The sequence below is a fragment of the Phaseolus vulgaris genome, chromosome 5 (genome assembly GCF_051622355.1).
Source record: "Phaseolus vulgaris cultivar YP4 chromosome 5, ASM5162235v1, whole genome shotgun sequence".
Classification (NCBI taxonomy): domain Eukaryota; kingdom Viridiplantae; phylum Streptophyta; class Magnoliopsida; order Fabales; family Fabaceae; genus Phaseolus; species Phaseolus vulgaris.
In genome coordinates, this window is record NC_143502.1 from 42,326,034 (window position 1) to 42,352,028 (window position 25,995).

Here is a 25,995-nt window from a genome sequence, read left to right on the forward strand (position 1 = left end):
AATTTCATTTCAAACAACTATATTTCTTTGTAAAACTATTATTCTTTCGTATTTATCATACGTTAACGTGAACATTATCACACTCTTTCGTGAAAGCAGAGAAAAAGTTTGAAGAACACCAAACTACCAATGAAAGCATAGAAAAAATTTGAAGAAGAAAAGAGACTCAAATAAGAGAAAAAAAAGAAGAGATTGATTAATCAATTCATCATTTTTCTTTTACATATTAATTTTTGTTTTTCAATTTTGACTCATAAAAAAATATTTTTGTATGTATGTTAAATTTTTGATGATAGTGCAAGTTGAGTAAAAAAGGAAAATACTAATACATTGCACTCATTTTTAGGCATAAAACTGTTGAATAGGAATTTTTTGAATTAATTCATTGATTTCAATATGGATAAAAAAGTAATAATTGGTCCTCCAATTTTTTTTTTGTGATTTTTAAACTCACCATTGTTTTTGTTTTGGACACAAAACATGAAGGGTTGAAGTTAAAAAAAAGTGTTGCAATAAATCTTATAAGGCAGTTTTTTCAAAATTCAAAGGCCTAGTCACAATGAAAAATACAAGGAAATAAAGAAGAGAAAGGAGAAATTAGGGTTTTGAAATGAAAAATTTAAAACGACTAACAGCACTATTACAAAATACATAGAATTGCCCCCTTCGACGGAGCGCTCCCTCTTTTGAGCTTCAGCGTTTTGGTTTGGGAGGGAAAATACCAAAACCTCAAAAATCGAGTCTCAAGCAACTCAACATTTGTGATCACATTTGATCGCATTCAAACCCATTTACATCCACCAGGTACTCTCTCTTTCTCTCTCTTCTGCACAGTTTACAGCGTTTGAATTTCAACCCCGAGGTCAAGGGGGATTTCAGAACCGATTGGTTTATGCGAATGGGAAAACCAGTCTTGTAAGAAACTATTTGTTTTTTTTTGGTGTAGTTTCATGTGTTATTGCTGTATTGATACTTTCGTTCTCAATTTTTGTTGGCCGAGGCATTTTTAGTATATTTCTTTGGAAATTTCGGCTGTTCTCTTATTTGTTACTGGTTGTAGAATAAATTGATTGAGTCTCTTACTCCGAGAATTTCATTTGCGGATTGCCTGTTTATTTACGTCTTCGTCATGTTTTTAAACTTGTTGTTTTTTTTAATGAATTTACAGTAAAATTTGCTGTCTGCCTAGTTATTTTCTTGGATCCAGATTCTAAAAAGTGAGTTCATGAGAAAGTTAATGGTTAATATTATTCTTTATGCATACAAATCATGGATGTTTTTGAATATCGATAACTATTATTCTTATCAACGATTGAGAATATTTACAGTATTTTCCCTCAGTTTAGGGGATTCAAATCCTATTATTTACTCTCTTTTTCCTTGGTTTAATTTTCTGTGGTAAAAGAAAAATAAAATTGAATTAGTATATAAATTTCTCAGGTTCTGACATGTGCCTGCAATACTCAGCACAAGGAAGTACTTTGTATGTAGTGAATTTAGCTCCTTGTTAAATGTGCTCATTCCTCATACTGGGGAACCCGATTCATAGTCTTAGCTCAGCTCTTTCAGTCAATTTGGTTTTAATGCATCTGTTCTGTTGGCTTGTTCTCAGGTATTAATTCCGTTGTTAAATATATAGACCATGAGCACTACAGTGCAAAGAACACCAAGATCCGGTAGGCAGTCTTTATTTTTCCAGGATTTAGCTTCACCTGTTTCTACTCGTAGAGGAAAAACTTCAAGTCCCGGTCAGGCAGCTGCAGTATCTGCACTATGGCGTGAGAACTTTGGTAGTTCGGACCTTCCTCCACCACCTGTTTTCACCTTGGAGGACAGATCAGACTTTTCTCCTGAATCAGGCATACTGGATTATCAAGTATCCCCTGAGATTAAGTCAGACATTAGAACTCCCGTCCAAACTTATAATAGGGAATTTTCAACTCCTGGGAAAAGCAAATCTGAGGCTAGCACATCTTATGCTTTGAGAGGGGTACAACAAAACCAACAGGCCTCACCGGGTTTGAGTTGGTGGTCACCTGCAACTGCAAAGAGTGGTGGGGAACAAGATGAGAAGGGAAGAAGTTCACCAGTTGAGGGTGTGGTTCAGCCTGGTGCTTTGATCACCCTTCCTCCACCGCTGGAAGTGGCAAGGCCTGAGGTTCAAAGGAATTCTTTGCCAACTGGGAATCTCAATGAGGAAGAATGGGTAACTGTATATGGGTATGTCTTAACTCTGCTTTAGCATTTGTGTTTGTCTATTTGCGGATGAATACATGCATTCCACTGCAAATCTAAGTATAAATAATTGTCCTTTGAATTCTACACAATTTACTTCTATCTTACATAAAATAGCGTGAATAATATCAGCATAGATTTTTACTTCTGTACTCCTAAAAGATCAAGAAAACTTACTCCAAGCGCTTGATAGCATACCCCTGCTCCTAAAGCACAGAAAGGTCTTATTCCAATTGCCAAAACTGCTGGGCAATGCATGTGGTAAGAAAAAACGTACAACTATTTCTGAGTAAGAATAACAACTCATCCTCCATCATTGTGCATTCTAGTAGTTGATAAAATGTTGGTGTACTGTGAAAGTTTGTAATATTTCATTACTATTAGTTTGTATGATGTACTGCTATTCTAACTTCCTACGAAGAATTTTAGTAGAGGCTTTTTATTCTCGTTGTTTTCAGAGTTGTTAGTGATAAAATGAAAAATCATGTGATTGCTAAGGGAGTTACTAGAAAATATTGGTGGTATAATTTATCTCAAATTCTCAGTGAGGATTACAAGTCTATGAAGTTTTATTTTTTGGATATCCTGTAGAGAACTATTCCTAATTCTAGGAAGGGCTGCAAATGGATTGTCAGGCATATAGGAGTAATGGCCTTAAGGCTCCAGATAACCATGTGGACAGTATGGTAGTTGGCTGAAAGGAAAATGGAAATTATGGTAGTTGGCTGAAAGGAAAATTCAACTACCGGAATACCAATGTGGTGGGGGAGGATAATGGAAGAAGTGAATTTTGTTGAAGAAGATTATTACAATGAGAAAAAGGGGGAGAGAAGGAGGGTAGATAAAAAGGCTATTAGAGTAAAATTGCAACAACCTTGTGATTTTGGCTAAATGCATAAAATATAAAAGCATGAATCATAATGCAGTTGCGTATGACAAAAACTAAAGAATAAGAGCATATCATGCAAGTACAAGTGCTTCATAGAACACTCTACAAACTTTCCATTATATAGAAATGTATTTGGGATATAGCTTGCTGCTCAAGGTGTGGAATTTGGTTTCTAAAATTAGGAATTGTCCGTGTCTGTTGAAACTTTGTAACATATTTCCATTTAGTGCATTCCCTCACCTCAAACACTAAAACATTCACCAATGTTAGAATAACTATTGAGACATAGCCTTAGCAAGCTCCATTCTTAGCCAAAAATTCCACCAGTCCTTGATTCACCCTGTTGCAACTCCTTATAAAATGATGGTTGAAGTAGTATTATTTTATCGAGGACAACCAAGGTGTGCAGTATTTTCTAGAAACACTAAATAAGGCACCATTGCCCAAGGCGTTCCATCAGTCTCATTCACCAAATGCTCCTAATGGTGGAGTTGAAATACATTCTGTCAAGAACAAGAAGATTGAGGATCTCCAGTTAAGTGCAACATCTAAGATTACCCGCTCCTTCAGGTTTGCATTCATCGTCTTCACTTTTCCGTCTTCAGGATCAACCTCCATGAATTACTTCATGGAGGCTGATCCTCAAGACGGGAAAAGTGAAGACGATGAATGCAAACCTGAAGGAGAGGGCAGGGTAATCTTAGATGCTGCATTCAACTGGAGATCCTCAGTGTCCCTGTTCTTGACCGGATGTATTTCAACTCCACCATTAGGAGTATTTGGTGAATGAGACTGATGGAACGCCTTTGGCAATGGTGCCTTATTTAGTGTTTCTAGAAAATACTGCGCACCTTGGTTGTCCTCGATAAAATAATACTACTTCAACCATCATTTTATAAGGAGTTGCAACAGGGTGAATCAAGGACTGGTGGAATTTTTGGCTAAGTATGGAGCTTGCTAAGGCTATGTCTCAATAGTTATTCTAACACTGGTGAATGTTTTAGTGTTTGAGGGAATGCACTAAATGGAAGTTGGAAGCATGTTTCTTAGACGATCACTCGTGCTGTCTTTTAACAGGAACTTATTGCTTTAGCGAAGATGTATTCTTTTACCTCCTTGGGAACCAGATTTATTTCAGGTTAACATACTTGATCATTATATAGAAATGCATATGGGACATGGCTTGCTGCTCAAGGTGTGTCCTTTGGCTTCTAAAATTAGGAATTGTCAGTGTCTGCCGAAACTGTGTAACATATTTCCATTGACATATTTTGTAAACAAATTTTAATTTGGTATCATAGTCATTTCGAGTCTATCTTAGCAATTGTTTGTTGGGTTTGTCAGGCCACCCACTATCGGTTTGATTGGTTGATCAAGAACTAGAAGTAGTTTGCGCTATTAGACAAATCAGTATAAAAATACCGAGTAATCCTTCTTCCTTTAACCTCTTGCGTTGCATGTTATTTAGACTGTGCTAACTAAAGAAGGCAAGGCTTTGCAAATCAAATTTATGAATATCTTTGTTGGTTCGCCTGACCAAATACTTAATTGTTTGACTATGAAGTATCAGATGATACTTGCAAAAACTGAAATAAATTTTTGAAACACAATTCAACCATCCCTTGATTTTTTTTCACAAAGGGCAATTGGGGACTTTTAGGGCTCAAAAATACCAAGAGTTAAGAGTGGTTGTGGCGATTCCATAGAAGTACATGAACTGTGTTGTAATGTGGAGAGAGGTGTGGAATAACTCATAAGAATTTGACAGTGACCTTGTTGGTGAGGCATTGAGTGTTTTCTATAATATATGTAGTTTTTATTTACTTGAAAGTTTTGGGGAGATGGGATACACATCACATATATTTCACTTGTCTGTATTCATTCTCAGACCTAAAACATATTCACTCTTTTTTGGCAGTACTAGACCTTGATGCTTTTTTTTATACATCCCTTTTTCTCCAGTTCTAGGATCTTCATTTCTTATGTATTTCAATTTTTAGATTGTTTTAATCTTTAAGTCTGAATGATAAGTAAAAAGGATAACATTTGGATTCCTATGGTCTTTCAAGATTTGACAAGATTATGATTTCAGTGAAATGTTAATGATTTATTTAATTAAGATTTGGGTGATCATTGATTTTTGTAGAGTTAGTTTTTGAGAGACATTGTAGGGTTTTTTTTGTCTCTGTATTTTGTTATAGTTCAATTTTTGTTTTGTACATTTATCCTTGTGTAATATATTATTGTCATGAAAGTATGAAATAAATTATTATATTTTTGAAGTTGTATGGCATTGCTGTTTGCTACAAAACAAATGGACCTTACAGAGTTTAACTTTGTATTTGTATATACCAATATGCGTTTTTTTAACAATGCTCTTTGTGTGCAGGTTTTCACCAGGTGATACTAATATGGTCTTAAGGGAGTTTGAAAAATGTGGTGCAATTTTGAAACATGTTCCTGGTCCTAGAGATGCAAATTGGATGCACATTTTGTATCAGGTTTGCAATCTTTTCCTTGCTTGAATGGAATAATTATTTTCTTTATAAATCATTAGTTATATTTTAATCCCAGACTATATCCGTGGCACTTGTCGTTGTCATTTTGTTGATATATTAAGAAGTGATTCCATTTTTTAAACCTTGCTATACTCTCTTTCAAAGTGATTTTCTATGGTTTGTCAACCAACTTTGTTTATTGCTGATACAGAATCGATCTGATGCACATAAAGCTCTTAGCAAGAATGGAATGCAAATTAATGGAGTACTAATTGTTGGTGTGAAACTGTTAGATCCCATGCAACGTCAAGCTTTAAATGAAAGACTTAACAATCAGGGATTTATGCCCTTACCTCTACCCTCAGCTAGAAACTCAGGAGTGAACACATTGAAAGCACCTGTTCGACCTTACTATCCGCAGAATGGCAACTCCACTGCACGCCAGACTGGAGGAACCATTGCTTCCCCAACAAAATCACTGGTGTCCAAAATCATGGACTTAATGTTTGGGGTTTAAATGAGCTGTTCGGCTGAATCAAACTAAATATTATTCTGTTTTGTTGTAAGCAATGATTTTACTTTCTTCATGCACCTTGAAGAAGTTCGGCATGTGTTCATCGGATTGAGTTGGAATATTTACTCTTTGGATCCCAATTATTAGAATTTGTGGCATTTTAGCTTATCATTTTTATGGATAACTTCACTACAGATTATTACTCCTGTGTTTGAGAAACGAGACCACAATATATAACTTAATGTCGATGTAAATCTGATGATTGCTCGTGCACTTCAGATTTTGGAATAGAGCATGATGATGTTTAATTTATGTAGCTCGATCTGACGCAGTGGGAGGAAGGCTTTGGTTATTGTAGTCTAGGAACCTATGCTTTCCATGTGTGATGATTTTGTAAACTATTTTTACAAGTTTTTGGTGTGGTATGGTTTGATTTCAGGTACTGGAGTTTCAAGGATGCACGTATATTTGTTGATAAATCGAAGTGTTATCTCATTTCAAGAACTGGGTTTCAGAGAAGGTGAAATCTTGAATTTAGTTTTAATCTCGGACATACAAAAGTTGAAATACGATTGCATACACTATGCATACAAGCTACCAATAACAAAAGTATGAATTTGAGCTTCTGAATGAAATCAAGGGAAGAAATCACGTTACAATCCATTTTTAATTAAAAGATTATGATTAATAACAACACGATTATGCATAAACTTCCAAAAGAAATTAGAAACTAAATAAACCATTCAACCTTTTTTACCTAAACTATTGTTGAATTTAGTTAATTTCTCACCTATAATTTGATAAGGATTTTTAAAATAAAAATATCTTCCTCGAATCCTTTTAAAGATTGTCTCTATATACAGTATAATCAATATGTAATCTATTGATATTATATTAAAATAGAATATTATATATGGAAATTTAAGCCAAATATAATTATATTATTCTTATTTAAAGATGTTTCTCATAATTCAAAAGAGTTTATTTCTTATTCTTATAATCGTTATAATGTATGTTAGTGTTCGATGTGTCAAACACGACGACACCATTTAAAAAGTATGTCTAAATCTCGTATGTTACCATTATTTTTTTAATATTCTTACACGAATATATTAGCCCAATTTATTTTAAGGAAATGTCTAATATATATATATATATATATATATATATATATATATATATAAATTTATTATTATTAGTTACAGAAGAAGGAAGCACTTATCCGCAAAAGATGAAGGTTGACGATGAAGTGAGAATGTAACACTCAACATTGTTCGCATGGCTTCACATTGCTTCCTTCGTTATCCTTCATCTTCATTTCCCCTAAACCCCAAATTCAGAAACCTTCCAAAGCCACCTTATTACCCTTCCATTTCCTCGCGAATTCGAACCCCAAAATCCGACAATGACGAAAACAATGACGACGACAACAAAACCCCAAACCACAACCGCTTCGACATCCTCAAACTCTCCGTAACCCTCACCGTCATATCTGCCACCCTCCCCCAAGCCGCCGCCGCCGCCGCGGCGGTGGTCACCAAGGGCAAGAAACGGTCATCCAGGAAACAGTCCGGCAAAAAACCAGAAGCTCTCTCGCCGGAGGAGCTTAAAACATGGTCTCGAGGGCTTCCCGTGGTCTCCGATCGCCTTCCCTACAGCGAAATCATCGAACTCAAGAGGGATGGGAAGCTGAAGCACATAATCAAACCCACTTCTGCGAAATTGAGGCAACGCAGCGAAGCGGTTCTGGTTGTTTTGGACGATTCGAGAGTGTTGAGGACAGTGTTGCCTTCGGTTGAGAGTCACAGCTCGTTTTGGGATTCATGGGATGCGTTGAAGATTGATTCAGTGTGTGTGAACGCATACACACCGCCCATTAAGAGTCCAGAGTGGCCTACTCCTCTGTTGTCACGCATTTACGTGCCCCCTTTTGTGCTGAAATTCCTTCTTGCTGAAGATAGCGAAACAAAGCCCAAGAAGGAGTCGAAGAAGGCTGCGGAGTATAGACAAATGAGATTGCAGTTGAAGAAGGAGAAGGATGATGACCTGAGGAGGATGAGGCAAGAGATGGAGACCGAGGAGAGGAATATTAAGGCTCAGAAGAAGGAGGAGGAGAAGAGGAAGAGGAGGGCCATCAGAAAGAGGAAGTACCGGGAATCGATTCGCCAGGCGAGTGAGCGGAATGAGAGAATGGCCTATTTTTGGTCTGATTTGGCTAACAATAGCAATGTGGCTAATGCACTTGGGGTGCTGTTCTTCTACATTTTTTACCGGACTGTGGTGCTTAGTTACAGGAAGCATAAGAAGGACTATGAGGACAGGCTCAAGATCGAGCAGGCTGAGGCCGAGGAGAGGAAGAAGCTGAGGGAGTTGGAGAGGGAGATGGAGGGGATTGAGGGTGATGATGAGGAGATTGAGCAGGGGAAAGGGGAGGATAATGATTATTTGAAAATGGCAAAGCAGTTTATGAGATCAGGAGCGCGTGTGAGGAGAGCACAGAACAGAAGGCTTCCTCAGTATCTAGAGAGAGGTGTGGATGTCAAGTTTAGTGATGTTGCAGGGCTGGGTAAAATTCGGCTTGAACTTGAGGAGATTGTCAAGTTCTTTACTCATGGAGAGATGTACCGAAGGAGGGGAGTGAAAATACCAGGTCTCATTTTGCTCAACTATGATAAGCTTTTAACAGAATAATTTGAACGAACAAACTTAGCCTTCTAGAAAACTTAATTCAAGAAATTTCATAGGACAGTTTTCAGGGACTAGCTCTGGCATTTTTACAGTGTTGCGCTTAGATAAGTATTTGATTATCTTTTGTATTCACATAGTATTTGTATCAGTTATCTAATAGAAAAATAAGGAAAGGAAGAAACATTTGATTTCACAGGGCTTTACTCTCGATCTGTTGAAAGTTGAAATGTTAATTGGTGACTTCACCAGGTGGCATACTTCTTTGTGGCCCCCCTGGAGTGGGAAAGACATTGCTGGCCAAGGCAGTAGCTGGTGAGGCGGGGGTTAATTTCTTCTCTATTTCTGCTTCACAGTTCGTGGAAATATATGTTGGTGTTGGGGCTTCTCGTGTCCGTGCACTTTACCAAGAAGCCAGGGATAATGTACGTGATATTTTTTTAGATTTTCCGCTGTGTTCTGACAATGTTTGTTACTTTAAGTCAAATTATAAGTTGGATACTGCAACTAGCTTCCACCAATAAATTTATTTTGTCCATTAGCATGTAAACTTGACACATCCCATTGTTCCTCATTATATTTGTTTCGAGCTGATTGGAGACCTTTCTTTTTTATTATACTGCATTTTCTTGTCATGTCTTGAAATTTACCTATTTTTCCAGCTTCGGTCATCAGCCTCCATATTTGTATATTAATTTTCAGGCCCCATCTGTTGTTTTCATTGATGAGCTGGATGCTGTTGGAAGGGAGCGTGGCTTGATTAAAGGTTCCGGTGGACAGGAACGTGATGCTACTCTTAATCAGGTTAAGCTGGCAGTGCTGAACTTTCAAACTGCATTTCTTAAGTAAAAATTTGTGTTTATATTGGTTGATGTTTCCTATTGACTGAATGCTCCAGCTCCTGGTGTGCTTAGATGGGTTTGAAGGAAGGGGAGAGGTGATCACCATTGCATCCACAAACCGACCAGACATTCTTGATCCTGCACTTGTGAGACCTGGCAGGTTTGATCGGAAAATATATATCCCCAAGCCCGGCCTAATTGGTCGCATAGAAATTCTAAAGGTAGCAGCTCCTCTACATATTTATTGCATTAATAGTTGTTGATTTGTGATTAATGGCACATTATGTAGTTTGCCTATTAAATTTTCCACCTGGTGTCATAGGTCCATGCTCGTAAAAAGCCAATGGCTGAAGATGTGGATTACATGGCTGTTGCTAGTATGACTGATGGAATGGTTGGTGCAGAGTTAGCCAACATAATTGAGGTTGCTGCCATCAATATGATGCGTGACTCGAGGACCGAGGTAATGGCTTCCATATACAATATTGCCAGATAGTTACTGTTCTGGAATTTCCTTTTGGGAAATTGATACAGTCATTGCTGCTTCGTGAATGGCATGCCACGTTCAATGTCTTTAATACTTTCCAAAATCAAGCAAAATAAGTGTTTCTCTGACTGTAAGGACAAGCTTCATTGAATAATATATTTATTTACTTTGTAACTCTTAAAGGATGCTAGTTTCTGTGTCTCCTGAACAAGATGTTTCTTAATGTGGCACAAGAAAACTTTCATACGTGTACATAAAGGGGATAGCGCTCAAAAGAGGAAGTAATAAGAAAAGGATCTACCAGTTGCTGTAACGTTGTAGCTGGCAGCTTTTCATTTCTTCCTTTCACTATTGCAGATTACTACTGATGACTTGTTGCAAGCTGCACAAATGGAGGAAAGAGGAATGCTAGATAGAAAGGAAAGAAGCACTGAGACATGGAAACAAGTAGCTATAAACGAAGCTGCAATGGCTGTTGTGGCTGTGAACTTTCCCGACCTTAAAAATATAGAGTTTGTAAGGGCCTAACACTATCAATTTTATTTTTGTAGGCCATATTCTGTCATGTTTGAAACTATGAATTCTGTTAAAATTGAATTAATTGTAAAATGCCATAAATTTTTTTCTTGAACAACTCTTGGAAGTATTTTCATTTGCAAAGTTATCTGCATGCAATCTTTCCTGCTGATTATTTCTGAGCATATTACATGCCAAATATTAGTAAAAGCCAATTTTATTAGAAAAAATAAGACTTAGCTTGAAGTCAATTTGAGGGAAACTAAGTTGATGGAAAAAGGAACCAAACAAGATTCTGCTTGTCCTACATCACAAAAATAGTTGTTTTTTCCGTTCCTTTTACTATGACATGCTGTTTGTGTTTGAATCATATAATGTGGTACTTATGGATAGTATTTGAAGCTGACAATACAGTGGCGCAAATGCAATGCTAAAAAGAACATTTAGCTAAAACATAAACTAACTGTTGTATTGAATTGAAATTTGCTGCATCTTAGAACAATAGCTTGCAAAATTCAAGCTTGTTCTTTGTTTATCTGGTTATCTTTATGCATCCGCAATGTTCTAGAGTAGACACTATAGTTTAAGCAATTCAGGAAGTTGACCTTCTGAGTTTGGTATTTTGTTCTATATCTTTTTGAAATTTAATTGTTATTGGGTTTAATAATGTCATAAAAAGAAATTCTATTTATACTCTGTTCTATGAATATCTGTGATATGAATGTTCCTGACAAGAAATGTGACATTAGCTTTTTGTTTGCTTTGGTGTAGGTCACAATTGCTCCTAGAGCTGGTAGGGAATTGGGCTATGTTCGGGTGAAGATGGATTCAGTCAAATTTAATAATGGAATGCTCACGTATGGGTTATTTATTTAAACTTTTACTCCTTAAAAAATATATTTAGCTATTGGAGAATGCTTTCCAAATGAAATACTTGTCTCTTTATAACTAGTATAAATCGATGATGTTTTCAAAGGCTGTATGCTGCCTGCATTATGCATTTTAATTATTACTGCTCGATGAAATTGCATTACAAACTGTTTTAGTGCTTCCCATATTATTTTCTTCTTAATTTCTAACTGCTAATATCGTGCAGTCGACAATCCCTCCTTGATCATATTACTGTTCAACTAGCTCCGCGTGCAGCTGATGAACTTTGGTTTGGGAGCGATCAGGTAATGGGATAGTTTTATATGCTTTCCACAAACTTCCTTTTTCTATTTATAAAGCTAAAGGTAAACACACTAGCATAGCAGGACAAACAAATAATGCAATGAACAAAATTATTTCCAACATTGTTCATGTTTTAAGGTGTTGGTCAACCAACTAGCCTTAATGAATGGCATATGAATATGATTTTTCTAGGGACATTTTGGATTTCTGTGAGTAGGATCACTAACATTGTTCATGAAATCTGAGAGAGATCAGAAGGAAAATTAATTAACGTATATGGACTTCAAATTTCTATAGGGCCAGAGAAAAATGAGAAATGACTTTCTTCTAAGTTCTTCATTGATGTTGTTCGTTATGACTTATTGCTTATTTATTTTTACCTTTGTAAATTACAGTTTTTATATCAGTACACAAGTTATCTGTGTCAAATGTTTATTTTGTTGGTCCTTTTTATTTGCTTATATCATATTATGGGTACATTTTAGATCTGTAGAAATATTTAACTTGATTTGTAATCTTTCAGTTAAGTACGATATGGGCTGAAACTGCAGACAATGCTAGATCTGCAGCAAGGACGTTTGTTCTTGGTGGGCTTTCCGAAAAGTACTATGGAATGTCCAACTTCTGGGTGTCCGACCGAATTAATGTATGGATTCTGTCTCGAGTTTTATTTTCTCTCGATGTTTCTTATTTGCTGCTTTGGCGTCAGTTACATTTGTAACTTGAGTTTAAATCAGAATTCTTTGCAATGTATAGTGTAGACCAATGTGTCATACTATTCGATTGAATGCCCTTATCTTTGGCAATGATAGTATTTGGCCAACTTACGATTTCAATATATTTCACTGTCAGGATATTGATTCGGAGGCAATGCGAATTCTGGACTTGTGTTATGAACGAGCAAAAGAGGTATGTTATAATGGAAGGAAGGAGAAGGATTAAAGAAACGATATGCTTCTCTTTATTCAGTAAAAGTCTCAATCTCATTTTTCATGAGTCTTTATTGTGAAAACTTTGTTTTGCATATCAGATCCTTGAGCAAAATAGAAGGCTGATGGATGCTGTGGTGAATGAACTGGTTGAGAAGAAAAGCTTAACCAAACAAGAGTTCTTCCATCTAGTAGATTTGCATGGCTCCCTAAAACCAATGCCACCCAGCGTACTTGACATACGAATTGCCAAGTGTAGAGAATTCCAAAAACTGATCGATAGTGGAAAGGAAGCAAGTTTGAGTAGCCACGCATAACAAATTGCAGGGACAAATGCCCCTGCAATTTTGTGGAATATTTCTACTGTACCTTGTTGCTGTTGTATATTACATTCTTTAACACAAGTCCCTATGGAGTACGGTCATATTTTTGTTGGGTCTTTAGAGAGTTAGTCTTTGCCAGAACGTTTTGGTTGAAAAGCCAAGTTACAATCTCAACAATTATTATTTGCAGAGAGACATTCCTGAACTAATTATTTTACTGTTACATATATTTTTGTGATGAATTTTTTTTTATATAATTTCAATAGTAGAATGTAAATTGAAACTAAAATGTTTTGTAATTTAAAAATATAATTAAAATAAAGTAAAAAATGATTGTGTACGAGAAAAAATAGAACTCCTTTAATAATTGTAACTCTTCCATGGTTACACTTACAGCTATCTAAATATGAGAACCCTTTGGAACAGCTATGGTTTTGATTCAAGTTTTGTGTATGAAAATAGAAAAGATCTATATTAAGTTATGTGTATGGAAATAGAAAATAAATTGCACGTGGGGATGGGGAGTTGGGAGAAGAAGTGGAGAGAGTGGTGAGTTGGAGGAGAGTGTGAGAGAAAAAGGAGTATAGGAGAGAAATAACTTCCATTTTCTTTTTGTCAACAACTTATTTATTTTTATAATTTAATTAATATAGATATTCGTTAACAATATTTTTTTTAAAATAATACTGAAGTAGCAATACATTCACACTAAAGAACAACAATAAATACATGGGAATACAATAAGATTAAGTGGTTAAAAGGGCAACACACCAATTGTATTAGATTCCAACCAAAACAAATATCATGCCTTATTGTCATTACATTTTCAATTTATATAGAGTGAACAATTTTTATTGAAGGATATTAGGGAGATGATGAATTTATATGTATTCTATCTAATATAGAATAATAATAAAAATAAAAAATATGAGTTTTAAAGTAATATAAATAAAAAAATATTATTTAAATATAATAAATATATGTCATCATGTATTTATTAATGTTTTGTCGTCTTTAGTGTAAAAATACATTGCTTTTACCAGATTACAGCAAAACATTACACTTTTTAACTTTACATGTGTATGTAATATAAATAAATTTTGATATTGGTTTTTTAACATATTTATTTTATTGTTATAAAAATATACGTACACGTAATCACAAAAACCTTTTGTTTTCATTAGAAACCATCCCTCTCTCTTTAGTCGTAAAGTTTCTACGACCACGACTTGTGTGATATTTTCCTATTTAAATATTTTTTATGAATCCTACACGGTCAATTAGGTTTTGGTTATGAAAAGATAAACCAGTCCGAATCATTCCTTCAATAAAGAAGATGAAAAAAATACAGTAAAATGGTTATATATGAAAAATGAGATTAGGGTTTAAACTATCATGATTTTCACAGGAAAATTGATAGTAAAAAATGGCAATTTATTTGATTTAAAAAAGGAGAGATTTTGATATCACGTTACCTAGTTTCTCGACCTCATTCTACATTCAGCTGCATGAACGTGTAACCGCCATGCACACACGTTGTCATCACCAAAACTGCCCACTAAACCTTTTCTCACTCCATAGTTCATCTTTCTCTATATATACTCCTCTCTTCTATTTCAATTCGTTTACCACCATCCATTGCTATACATTCTTGTGAGAAAAAGAAGATAACAACCATGGCATCCCTTTCAATAGTCTTGTGCACTTGTGTGATCATTTTCATGGCTGCCACACCCACTTGTGTTCAAGCTTCCATTCAATTCCATGTTGGTGGTAGCCTCGGTTGGCATGAACCTTCCCCCAACGATTCTGAATTTTATAGCCAATGGGCTGAAAGGAACAGGTTTCAAGTTGGTGATGCTCTTGGTAAGCTTGTTGAATCACTTTTCTTTAGTGAATGCCATGCCTATTCAACTATATTGGTGTGGTATGTTTTCGATTAAAAACAAGTGGTTAGTGATAGGTTGAGTTGGTGATTCCTTGTGTTGTTGTGAAAGGTTGTTGTTATTTGGATTGTTCTGAGCTTTCTGTTTAAGATTGAGTTTTCTGTTATTGTAACACTTTGAAGTTTTAAGTGGTTATGTGAAAAATATGTGCTACATCATTAACTATAATGTTATTCTTTATGCAGTTTTCGAGTACGAGAATGACTCAGTTCTTAGCGTGGAGAAATTGGATTACATGAATTGTGACGCAAGTAACCCCATCACAGCTTTTGACAATGGTAAGAGCACTTTTAATCTTGACAGGTCTGGGAATTTCTACTTCATCAGTGGAAACAATGAACACTGCAAGAATGGGCAAAGATTAGTTGTGGATGTGATTCACCCACATCCTCTCTTTTCATCTCCACCACCCATTTCCCTTCCACCCCAAGGCTTCCCACCAATGGCTCCTCCACCTTCTGATCAAACCTTAGAGGATTCAACAACATCAGCCTCAGTGATGCTTACTGCAGTTTCTATGTCTGTTTTGGTCACATTTGTTAGTGTCATGCTGTTAGCACCATGAATGTGTTGTAACTAGTTGTTTTGCTTTTGTTTGTTTCTAGAATGTTTAGGTTGTAGTCATTACAGTTAGAAATCTCTTTTTTCACTCTTCTATTCTAGTTACTGTAAGATCATTGTTGGTTTTAGTATTGTATTTATGGACATTGCTTGAGTTTTTCTCATTCAAACTTCTCAGCATTCAAATTGAATTATTCATCTGCAAGAGTCTGATTTTTTTTCTTAATAAATGATTTTGATTGGACGTATATCATTGTTTTAATTTGTTATCTGAAACTAGAGCTAAATAATTCAACCTTCATGATCTGATAGTAAATGGTTTTAATGTGCATGAAGGGTTAAAATTGCAGGACTTGAATAATTTATATAAAAATTGAATCTATTAATTTGTTCAATTTTTTAGAATTTTATTAAGCAGACCCATTAGCAATTTTTTTTTTCTAATTTCAAAATTTATATTTTGTTAATCAACTTTTCTTTTTAACATTTTTTAAATATATGTTATTTTCATCCATGAATTAATAAAAATTATAATTTTTTATGACATTTTTATAGTTTGAAGAGTAAGATTTATAAAAATTTCTATCTGATGCGCATAATATTATTCAGCAATGCCCTGTTAATAAAAAAACAGACTTTTATTTAAGGAGAACAGTGGGGTTTCAAAACTTCGTACAAACTATTCAGTCTTCAGCACCAGTTCAATTTAATGGCTAAATTGGATTGTAGACATTTTCTAAATGAATGAAAATAAAAATTTCCTTTAATTGATTTATAAATTAGATAATTAAAAAATATTTTTTCAATTTACAAAAAGAAAACCATTGGCATTTGTGAAAAGTTGCATGAGAGAAGATAAGATGAAAAATATAACTGATTTTTGTTACTTGAATTACAAGTTATCATTTGTTTAAAAATTTCAACTTCCATATAGATATTTTATTGATAATCTCAATAAATCAAAGTATAGTGTTAGGTGCATTATTAGTTTTTCTTTGATAATAAAAGTATTTAACAATCATACCATGTTTTATTCACAAGTCTGTGTTTTCATTTGTTAAGAGGTAAATGTAAGTGGTAAGTTCAACACTCTTAACTGAAGACCTTTATTTGTACTCAAACACTTAACAAAGAATGTTAGGGACACAATCTTTCAAGAGAAAGATGGAATAAAAACAATTTCAGCATTTCCAATACTCTTACCCTCATTTCAGTTTTAGATTTTTCTTCTGTGATATTTTGGTTTGTGATGTAGTTTTAGAAGAATATTTATGGATATACATCAATAGAGTTACTGTACAAGGGTAGTGTACACACATTTTTACACAACATTCTCATCTTGGGAGCCAAATTAATCAGTATGAATGGTAACCCTTTGAATAAGAGCTCTCAATATCTGAATTTTGACTTTCCTTTCCATTTTCTGCAGCTACATCCACAACTTCCTTCCTATTCTTTTTCCACTTTGATTTTTTCAGCCAGTGCTTAACCAGCATCACACTGAGACCAATGAAGACTGTGCCCAGAGAGCCACCACACAGAGCAAGCAGCACAACAGATAGCCATAGCATCTCTGGACTGTGTGGCAAGATCACCCATATGGCTGCAACATAGCCAGTTGCCATAAATGCCACAGCCACCCACATTAGCTTGTGAGTGATTGTCAATAGTCTTGTGTGTGCCTTTCTTGTAAATGGAATGATACTAACAAGCACAATTACTATACATAGAGAGGTGAATAGTGCTATGTTGTTGCTTATTACAAAGACCTTGAAGGCTGTTCTTTTTCCCACAGTTGACTGACCTCTCACTGGCCCATCTTGGTTCACCCCACCAGGGGGGCTAATGCCAGCTGCAAAAGTTACAGTAGCAATCAAAACAGAAACTATTACAATGGTATTCCTGGCATTTAGTATTGCCTCTCTTTGCATCTCATAATGCTTCTTCCTGCTGTTCTGATAATAGCAAATTTGACTTAGATTTTCCCCTTTTCTTTTGGTCTGATGCTTCTTCTGTTCCCCTGAATTTGTTGGGGAGGAGTCATATGGTTTATAGTTTCCATTCTCAATTATCTCACTCACTTGATGCTGGGAAGGTGATCTAGATTTGGAGCTTGTGCCAGCTTGTGCTGGACTTGCCCTATCATAATGAGTAACCAATTCATTTTGATTTGGCAGTTCCACTGGATTAGGTGTAAACCTCCATGACATAGAAAGACTAGACGCTACTGGAGACACAGAGTTAGTGCTGTCTGTTTCCAGCCAAAATGGTGAAAATTGGATGCTTCTTCTACCACCAGCTCTGATAAAAGTGGCTTGTAATTGCCTCTTTTCTGCACTGTCCTTAGCCTGATCTAGGATGTCAAGTGCTGTGATCCCTCCAGAGTTCATAGCATTAATATCCATCTTTGCCTTGTTGATCAAGAACTCTGCCATCTACAATTATCATAAAAGAAACTTTGAGCACAACTAGACACATATGAAAGCTAGATTGGCTTGGATGTGCCATAATTGTTAGACGCATTTCTTTAATATGAACCGATGAAACTTCATTTTATGGATGCAATTTTTCATCACAGAATCAACAATTAAAGGATATTGAAAGAGGCAGAGTACATGACATAGTTGATATACATATGATGAATAGATCTTTATGACATTACTACCTCACCTTGTAGCGTTTGCCTAAAACCGCAAGGTGTAAGACGGTGTTGCCATAACGATCTTGACAGTGCAATAGATAGGTACCATTGGAGACATGCACCAAGAATTTCAATGCATTGTGCCATCCATATCTCACAGCTAAATGGAGTACCGTCTCTTCCTCTCTAGTGATCCGGTTAAGCGATGCAGCAATGCTCGAGGCAAAATCTTGAAGGATAGAGACTTTCCCGTTCATCACTGCCAGGTGCAATGGTGTATATCCATCGTTGTTGAATAGTAAACTAAGAGTTGGATCACGTCTTAGAAGGATCCATGCAATCTCTGTGTGTCCCCTCTCACAAGCATGATGCAATGGCGAGTTCCCCTCTTCATCAATCACTCGAGCAAGATCTGACCACTTGTTCAACAACACTCTAACAACATCTGCCCAGAAAATTTAAAATTTCTCAGATGAACTGTCTAAAGTTGTTAGATCTCATCTTAAAGCATGCTGTAGGGTTATGGGTGGAGCCTCTTGGGTGTCGATAAATCGAAGGTTACCGATAGCTTTTAAATCTCATTTATTATGGACTTTAAACCTAACTCAATCCCATAAAATGAAGAGGTTATCTATCTGTCTAAAGAGGTTATCTATCTGTCTAAAGAGTACGATAGTTTGCACCCACTTATATACAATGAAAGACTCTAATCTCTAGTCGATATTGAATCTACAACATCATTGGCTTTCGTCAGAGACTGAGGGTTGTAGGGTGATGGGTCGAGCCCATAGGTAGTTACGAGCGTATCATTCCTGATCATGGTATTTACGGGAGAGAAAAGGAAATTATGGTGATTGACAAATATGAGACATCAGAGTTATCCCAACACAACATTTTAGGAATAGAAACCACTATTTTTGACTTGTCTATAGAAAGAAGACATATCTGGTAAAACACCAGCTAACTTTAAAATAGTTGTCAAACCAGGTATATATACATACCACATAGCAGGAACTGACTCAAAGGGTGTGAGAGTTTCCAACAAAAATAGATAAAAATTAAAAATCACGCAAACTAAGTGGAGAAAAAGTATTTTTATATCTACCTGTGTGCCCTCTTGATGTAGCAATATGGATACAAGATTGATCAAACCCTGCTGCCTCTAGCCCCACCATCTCTGATAGATTGAGCAGGAGTATGACCATGTCAAGATGGCCATGGCTGCAAGCTAGAAAGCAAGCACTTTTTCCATTGAGATTAGGCTTACAAACAGCTGCAGAATTGGCATCTAACAGCAACTTTAAGACCCCAACATTCTCTTGTCTGCAAGCCTCATGAACTGGTGTGTCCAGGTTTTTGTCCTCAGCAGAAACCATGTGAGGGCACAATCTCACAATATCAGATACTATTTCAGTGCAACCGTACCTTGAAGCAAGGTGTAATGGAGTGCTCAAGGAATCAGCTGTTCTTTGCTGGAGAATTTCTGCATTCTCTTTAACAAGGCTTGAAAATGTGGTAATGTCATTGGTCTTAACTGCATCATAAAACTTTGGATCCATATTCTTGAACTTGAAAGTCCTTGAGGAATAATAATCTAAGCAGAGAAAGGTTCTTATAATAAACTAATTGTAGAAAATGCTTGGAAATTTATTGTAGGGACAGAGCACATTGACTTATGAGGAATTGAGCGTGTGCTTTTGGATGTATTTGTGGAGAACTCACGTTTGAACATTTTCAAGGAAAAAAACTCTAGAACAAGCTCAAATCAACGTTGTTTACAAGTATTTTCCAAGAAGCTTCTGCGCGTGCATGAATAAAAACTTGGTTCGTTAGATTCTAGAAATTGTTTAGATTACATTTTTCACAATTAAATTGAATTTCATAATTTTTTTTATCAACAACGATTGAATAACAGGAACAAAACAGTGGTTCAACCCTTATACATTCATTTAATATAATTATCCAAACACTTAATATAATGCGTGAAGTAAAAAATACCAACAAATTAATGTTTTAATCATATTTAATTTATTTTTTAACTAAAAATATTATTATAAGATATTTTCAAGTAGTTACTTTCGATGTCAAATAATTTTTCCTAAAATAAATATTAGTCAATGATATAAAAATGAGTTAAAATAATTGGATACTATTATCAACCCTCTAAAAAGTCAAATACTTAGACCATCATTATTATTTTCTTTCCTTAATATACATGAGTTTTGGATGTCTCATTCGTGTGCAATGACAACTCAAAGGAGCTGATAACTACAGGGCACTCTTTTTTGGAAAAATCATAGTTTGACATTATATGACAAAATGATAAATTTAAAATTAAATGATATGAACAAATATTAATATAATAATATTAAAAGTTATAATGTGATTTTGTATAAAAAATATAAATTGTCATGTATTACTATCATTTTTGTGCGGCCAATTTTGAAACAAAAGGAAAAGACTTTGTTCAAACCGAAAAAAGTAAAATATAAATAATTGACAAATCATTATAATAATATAATAATATTTTAAATTAAAAAATAAATTAATATGATTAAAATGTTAATTATTGCTAAATACATATTTATTAGTATATATGATCTCAAATTACCATCCAAAACAAAGATAAGTTTACATCCTCACAACACACTCTACTATTCAATATGATAGTGTCATCACATATATATTTTTTTCAAGAATCAACTAATTTTGCCTTATTCCATATATAAACTTAGATTAAACTTTATTTTTAATATGTACTATTCTCACACACGTCCTTTAATAATTAGTGTGGATCTGGTTTCCAGTTTTTTTACAAGACAATTATAAAAGTCAATAATCAAAATTTGATGATTGGAGTGTTAATTGCTATAATCAGTGAGTATATTTATCTTAAATAGAGTGTATATTTATAATATCATCATAAATCTTTAATTTTAAATTTAAAATAGAACAAATTATTAGGTTAATCTCAACTTTAAAATAATATATGTAATCATATTATATTGGGTTCCTCTCTTAAATCTGTTGGAGATCCCACATCGACTAAAGATTAGAGCCGGTTTTATGGGGTTGAGTTAGGCTTAAAACCCACTTCTTAACATGGTATCAGAGTCATTTCTAACCTATCCTAGCGAGTATTTGTTGGGTTTATCAAGGCCACCCGCTATCGGACCGTTATCGGACCACCCATAACATATATCTCCACGCACGAGTTGGTAGCCTCGGCGTGAGGGGTGTGTTGGAGATCCCACATCGACTAGAGATTAGAGCCGGTTTTATGGAGTTGAGTTAAGCTTAAAGTTCTCTTCTTAACAAAACCGTATCGGTAGAGTTCCTAGGCTATTATAACATGTACATTTCACTTAACAAATAATATATTTTAGTGTAAAATGAGTATTTCAGAGTTTTTTTTTTCTTGGGTACTGATTCTTTATATGATTAATAACTAGTTTTTGAGTGTCTATTATTATCTATATGGCCTTAGAAAATTATATATAAAATTACTAAAAAACCGATAGTAAAACTGCTTAAAACTTTATTTATCTCTTGATATACTGAAATTAATATTTTAAAATTATTTTTTTACACAGCATGGAAATATATAAAATATAATTTAGAGACACTTTCATAATTATTCGTCATTTACAAGAGATTTATTTATATTGAAAAAAAAATGTAAAAATCTATGTTTTATTAAACTTTTGTGGCTGAGTGTTTTTAGAATATGGATGATACATGTTCACAAAATATTTTATAAGCAATTTTATATAGTGTTTGGATTTGCTAGAAACAATATCACACGATAACATTGATAAGGAGAAAGATTAATGTCAAAGTTAAAGTGGGGATTTGTTGATTTGTGATTCATCTTTATGAATTTGTTGAAATTGTTTAATAACATGCACGTAGTGTGATGTTAATATTTTTATGGTACTTTGAGTATTATAAACATCACAATAAATATAGATCTTTTGACGTGATATTTACTATAAACTTAACCATTGTTATTGATAATTTAGCTTAATATTACACTTCCAATAAACTTTTAAGTTCATCAAATGGCATCTTAGTATTCAGGAATTGTGAGATGACCTTGCTTAGCAAGAGATGCAATGCAATCATCAAACATTTCTTCAATGCTCTTAAATTTAAACCCTAGACTCTTCAGTTTTTGAGTGTTTAGTTGGTATTGTGCTCTATCTACTTTCTCGAACCTGAAAATCACAAAAGACAATATTCAATTTACTTATCACTGTTCTTTTCTTTTATATAAAACAATAGTTTTGAAGATATATCATTTGATTAATTAACAAACCTTTGGGAGATGGAGAGAGTAGGATAACGGTTTGTTAGCAATGCAGCTAAATCATCTTCATTCATTACTACAGAGCTGCAAAGGTATCTGCCATGGGATCCTTCATCTTCGTAAACAAGGATTTGGCAAAGGGCAACATCATCTATATGAACATATCCCATCCTTCCAAGCAGTTGGAATCTCTTAGTTTCCCCTGTTAAATCAATTACAATAACCAGTTATTACTCCAACAAAAATCTACCAACTCACGGTAAAGCTTGTATGGAGTCTCTGTTATGTGTTGTTTGGGTTGAAAACTATTGATCTTTTAACTCTCATTCCCATTTTTTTTTTTAACCTGTGTAATGCACCTAATTCTGTTAATTTGGTATTGAAAAATGTCTGGATTTCAGTGGTTAGCGAAATCTGGTATGTTAGAAACAATGTTATCTTTAAAGGTGGAATGGATTCAGAGACTTTCCCCCTAACTCGATTGAAGGTTTGGTCTAGGATTTTCTCTAAAATTTCGTCTGTGTGTTTTTTTTATTTAGATCGGTGTCTTTAACTTTTGATTTACTTAAATTCAATTTAGATTTAGTTCAAACTTGTTGATTATCTGGTTTTAGGGATTCTTGCTTTAGAGTAGTTTAGTCGGTGTTAGAGTAGTTTAGTTAGTATTCTGTTGGTTGATTTTGTGGATAAAAAAAAATGGGCAAAAGCATTGTACCTTTGAGCAACCCTAGCACATCAGATGCAGTAGAACATAAACTTGGTGGCAAACTGGGTCCAATGATGAATGACGGTAGAACTGTCACCAAATCTATCCCATTCTCTCTGCAGAATTCCCATGCTGCTCTTTCTGCCTCGATCTTTGACATCGCATACCATGCCTTCAATATATGCTAAAAGTTAGAGCTGATCCACCTTTTCATTTGAACCCTAAAAACATAAATGCTTATATACCTGAAGTTTCTCGCAAAATTCTAAGGAGCTCCAAGATGATTCATCCAGTGGTATGTTTGGATCAAAATCATCTCTTATCCTAAGAGTGGAAGATGAAGAGGTTAACACCACACGACCAAGAGCTGCGTTCTTTCGACATGATCGCAACACATTAAGAGTGCCTTTCACTGCTGGTTCCAAGATTTGAGTCTGTTTTTCGACAACCATGTTAAAATACTCCATGCTACTACGTACCATGGTACTAGCAAACAATTAAAAACCTATATTTTTGCTACCATGTTCGATGTATGTCACATATACCATGATGTATATATATACCTTAGGATCAGATATAATGCTGAGTACAGGAGAAGCGACATGGAAGACTCCTTTGCATCCCATGATTGCGTTGTCGAAGCTTCCCTCTTCCATCAAATCAGCTTGAACTAGTTGGAGTCTCTCAGTTGCTCCCTCTAGACTCCATAAGTATTCGTACTTCTTCTGCTTCCCTGCATGTATGCCACCACCATATACGAACAATATACATAAATGCTTATGAACATTTTTCTGAAATATGGAGGAGAAGGTAAGAGAGAAACCTAAATCTCTGACTGTTCCAGTGACATGATAGCCAGAGGAAAGAAGTCGCTTAATGAGCCAAGAAGCGAGAAAGCCTGAAGCCCCAGTGACACATACCTTGTGTTCCATATCAGAAGCGAAGCTCATGGATCGTGCCCTTCTCCATGCCTCTATATGAAGCCTCCTCCTCAGTCATCACAAGGATAAGATGATCAATCTAATTATCTAGCTTTCTTTCAACTCAGTCACCAATGAAGGATGCATGACCTACCTTATTCATTATCTGGTGAACTTACATGCTTATTACCTTTCATTGTTTAATTTTAACCAATGGAAATGGAATCAAGACATATATATATAACATTATAACTTCCAGTTTTGCATATTTATGAATGTCTTTTTACAAGTTGGGAGCACCGAAAAGACTTTTTTTTTCTTCCTTAAATATCACTAATTCCACACAATATATCACTTCCAATTTATTTGCATTGTATTACAAAATACTCAGATTTAAATGCATGATATATATTCAGATTTTATGAAAAGATAATGTTCTTGCCAACTCGAGGTAGGTCAGAATCTGGATGAGCTCCCTTCGAGTGATTCAACATTCTTCGAAAAACGAGAGGGGCTCCTCCTGCGATGACACTCCGACGCTCAAGTCAGTAAAAATATAAATATAATGAATATAATATGAAATAGGAGTTGAGAGTACTTCCTCTGTTGTTTATTAGATGATGATGATCTTACTTACTTGAGCGTCAGAATGTTATCAAAAGAGGAGCTCTCATTTCCTTAAGATTGGATCATCAGAGCTTGAAAGAAGACTAATTACGTATCTTATTTTTAAAATGACAAATGTTTGTTTTAATATATAGAAAAAACTTATATTTAAAACAAGTAATTCTGATGCAGTTATAATTGACTATATTTTAAATATTTAATATATGAACTCATTTCACTAATTAACTGATATTTTTTCTTTCAAAAGTTACTTAAAGAAGCATTTGAATTTTCAACTACCGAAGTGTTTTTTTTTTCATCTGCAGCACTTTAATAAATTTTTGTTGTTGCCTTATTTAATGTTTTACACTATACTATTTATTGTAAAGATTTAATGAATTATTTCAACGATAAACAAAAACTATAAGAGTTGTATAAACAATATAAAAGTTAAAAATAAACTAAGAAACTTAAAATTACAATTACCTAAAATATACTTTTTTTTTTATAAAATAAGGGATCATTTAAGTATGTTTAATAAATCGTTTTATAATTATTTAATTAACTTAGTAATTATCAAATCCAATAAATTAACTTTCTGATAAAAAAGAATAACAAAATTAGCTTTTTATCTTCACTATCTCATGGGACAAGTTTTGCAGAAACTAAAACATGATGATTGAATAACTGAGTGCTCAACAATGTAGTTACCATTCTGATTTCAATCTTGAGAAGATCCATACACGAGTAGAAGGAACTATTCCTCCACTCTACAGACTATAAGAGTGGTTCATGAGTTTCCTCTTTACTTAACTTATGTAAGGTTAAAGAGTATTTCCAAATTTTGGGGTGAACAACGTTATGAGATTGTGTAATTCTGGCAGATCAAAAAACCTTGCTGCTGGATATATCAATGACTGTATAACTTCTTTGCATTTATCAGAACAATCTCTACCGCAAAAGATTAAAATATTGTCATGAATAATTACGGCTAATGCGTTCAAGAGAATAAACTGTCAACAGTGACCGAGATATGGACATCCCAGTTACATCAGAGGGAGTGGAAGAATCAATGAAGAGCAAAAGGAAAAGAATCTTTGATTGCATGCATAGAAAATAATACCTCTGCTTACAAAGGTCTCGAACATGACTCAATAGGCAATTGGCAAACTCTCCAACGAGTTCATAGCAAAACAACATATTTTGTTCGACGAG

General features: G+C 34.6%; 5 protein-coding genes across 6 annotated transcripts; 3 read left to right on the forward strand and 2 right to left on the reverse strand.

Moving 5' to 3' along the window:
* Positions 1-552: 552 nt before the first annotated feature.
* Positions 553-6,338, forward strand: LOC137835925 (mitotic phosphoprotein N' end (MPPN) family protein). Its single transcript, XM_068644683.2, has 4 exons — positions 553-804; positions 1,613-2,220; positions 5,514-5,625; positions 5,834-6,338. Exons 2-4 carry the CDS (start codon positions 1,643-1,645, stop codon positions 6,137-6,139), a joined length of 996 nt encoding a protein of 331 aa, XP_068500784.2. The 5' UTR covers positions 553-804; positions 1,613-1,642; the 3' UTR covers positions 6,140-6,338.
* A 965-nt stretch (positions 6,339-7,303) lies between these two features.
* On the forward strand, positions 7,304-13,316 carry EMB2083 (AAA-type ATPase family protein). 2 transcript variants are annotated; one of them, XM_068644684.2, is made up of 11 exons: positions 7,304-8,786; positions 9,074-9,246; positions 9,524-9,625; positions 9,720-9,884; positions 9,986-10,126; positions 10,508-10,666; positions 11,438-11,523; positions 11,763-11,841; positions 12,363-12,485; positions 12,692-12,748; positions 12,870-13,316. In XM_068644684.2, the coding sequence occupies exons 1-11, from the start codon at positions 7,415-7,417 to the stop codon at positions 13,083-13,085; spliced, it is 2,673 nt and encodes an 890-aa protein (XP_068500785.2). In that variant the 5' UTR covers positions 7,304-7,414; the 3' UTR covers positions 13,086-13,316. The 2 variants fall into 2 exon arrangements, 1 of the variants encoding a protein (XP_068500785.2); XR_016520851.1 differs by having other exon boundaries at positions 7,325-8,786; positions 9,736-9,884.
* A 1,422-nt stretch (positions 13,317-14,738) lies between these two features.
* LOC137834546 (early nodulin-like protein 7) lies at positions 14,739-15,701 on the forward strand. Its single transcript, XM_068642573.2, has 2 exons — positions 14,739-14,957; positions 15,223-15,701. Exons 1-2 carry the CDS (start codon positions 14,768-14,770, stop codon positions 15,600-15,602), a joined length of 570 nt encoding a protein of 189 aa, XP_068498674.2. The 5' UTR covers positions 14,739-14,767; the 3' UTR covers positions 15,603-15,701.
* Positions 15,702-16,855: 1,154 nt separating this feature from the next.
* On the reverse strand, positions 16,856-19,798 carry LOC137834547 (uncharacterized). The gene is made up of 3 exons (XM_090302505.1): positions 19,345-19,798; positions 18,269-18,684; positions 16,856-18,033 (listed from the first exon to the last, which is right to left on the reverse strand). The coding sequence occupies exons 1-3, from the start codon at positions 19,796-19,798 to the stop codon at positions 16,954-16,956; spliced, it is 1,950 nt and encodes a 649-aa protein (XP_090158631.1). The 3' UTR covers positions 16,856-16,953.
* A 2,426-nt stretch (positions 19,799-22,224) lies between these two features.
* LOC137834548 (dihydroflavonol 4-reductase-like1) lies at positions 22,225-24,209 on the reverse strand. Its single transcript, XM_068642574.2, has 6 exons — positions 24,078-24,209; positions 23,818-23,987; positions 23,500-23,688; positions 23,264-23,426; positions 22,558-22,750; positions 22,225-22,456 (listed from the first exon to the last, which is right to left on the reverse strand). Exons 1-6 carry the CDS (start codon positions 24,202-24,204, stop codon positions 22,309-22,311), a joined length of 990 nt encoding a protein of 329 aa, XP_068498675.2. The 5' UTR covers positions 24,205-24,209; the 3' UTR covers positions 22,225-22,308.
* Positions 24,210-25,995: the final 1,786 nt, after the last annotated feature.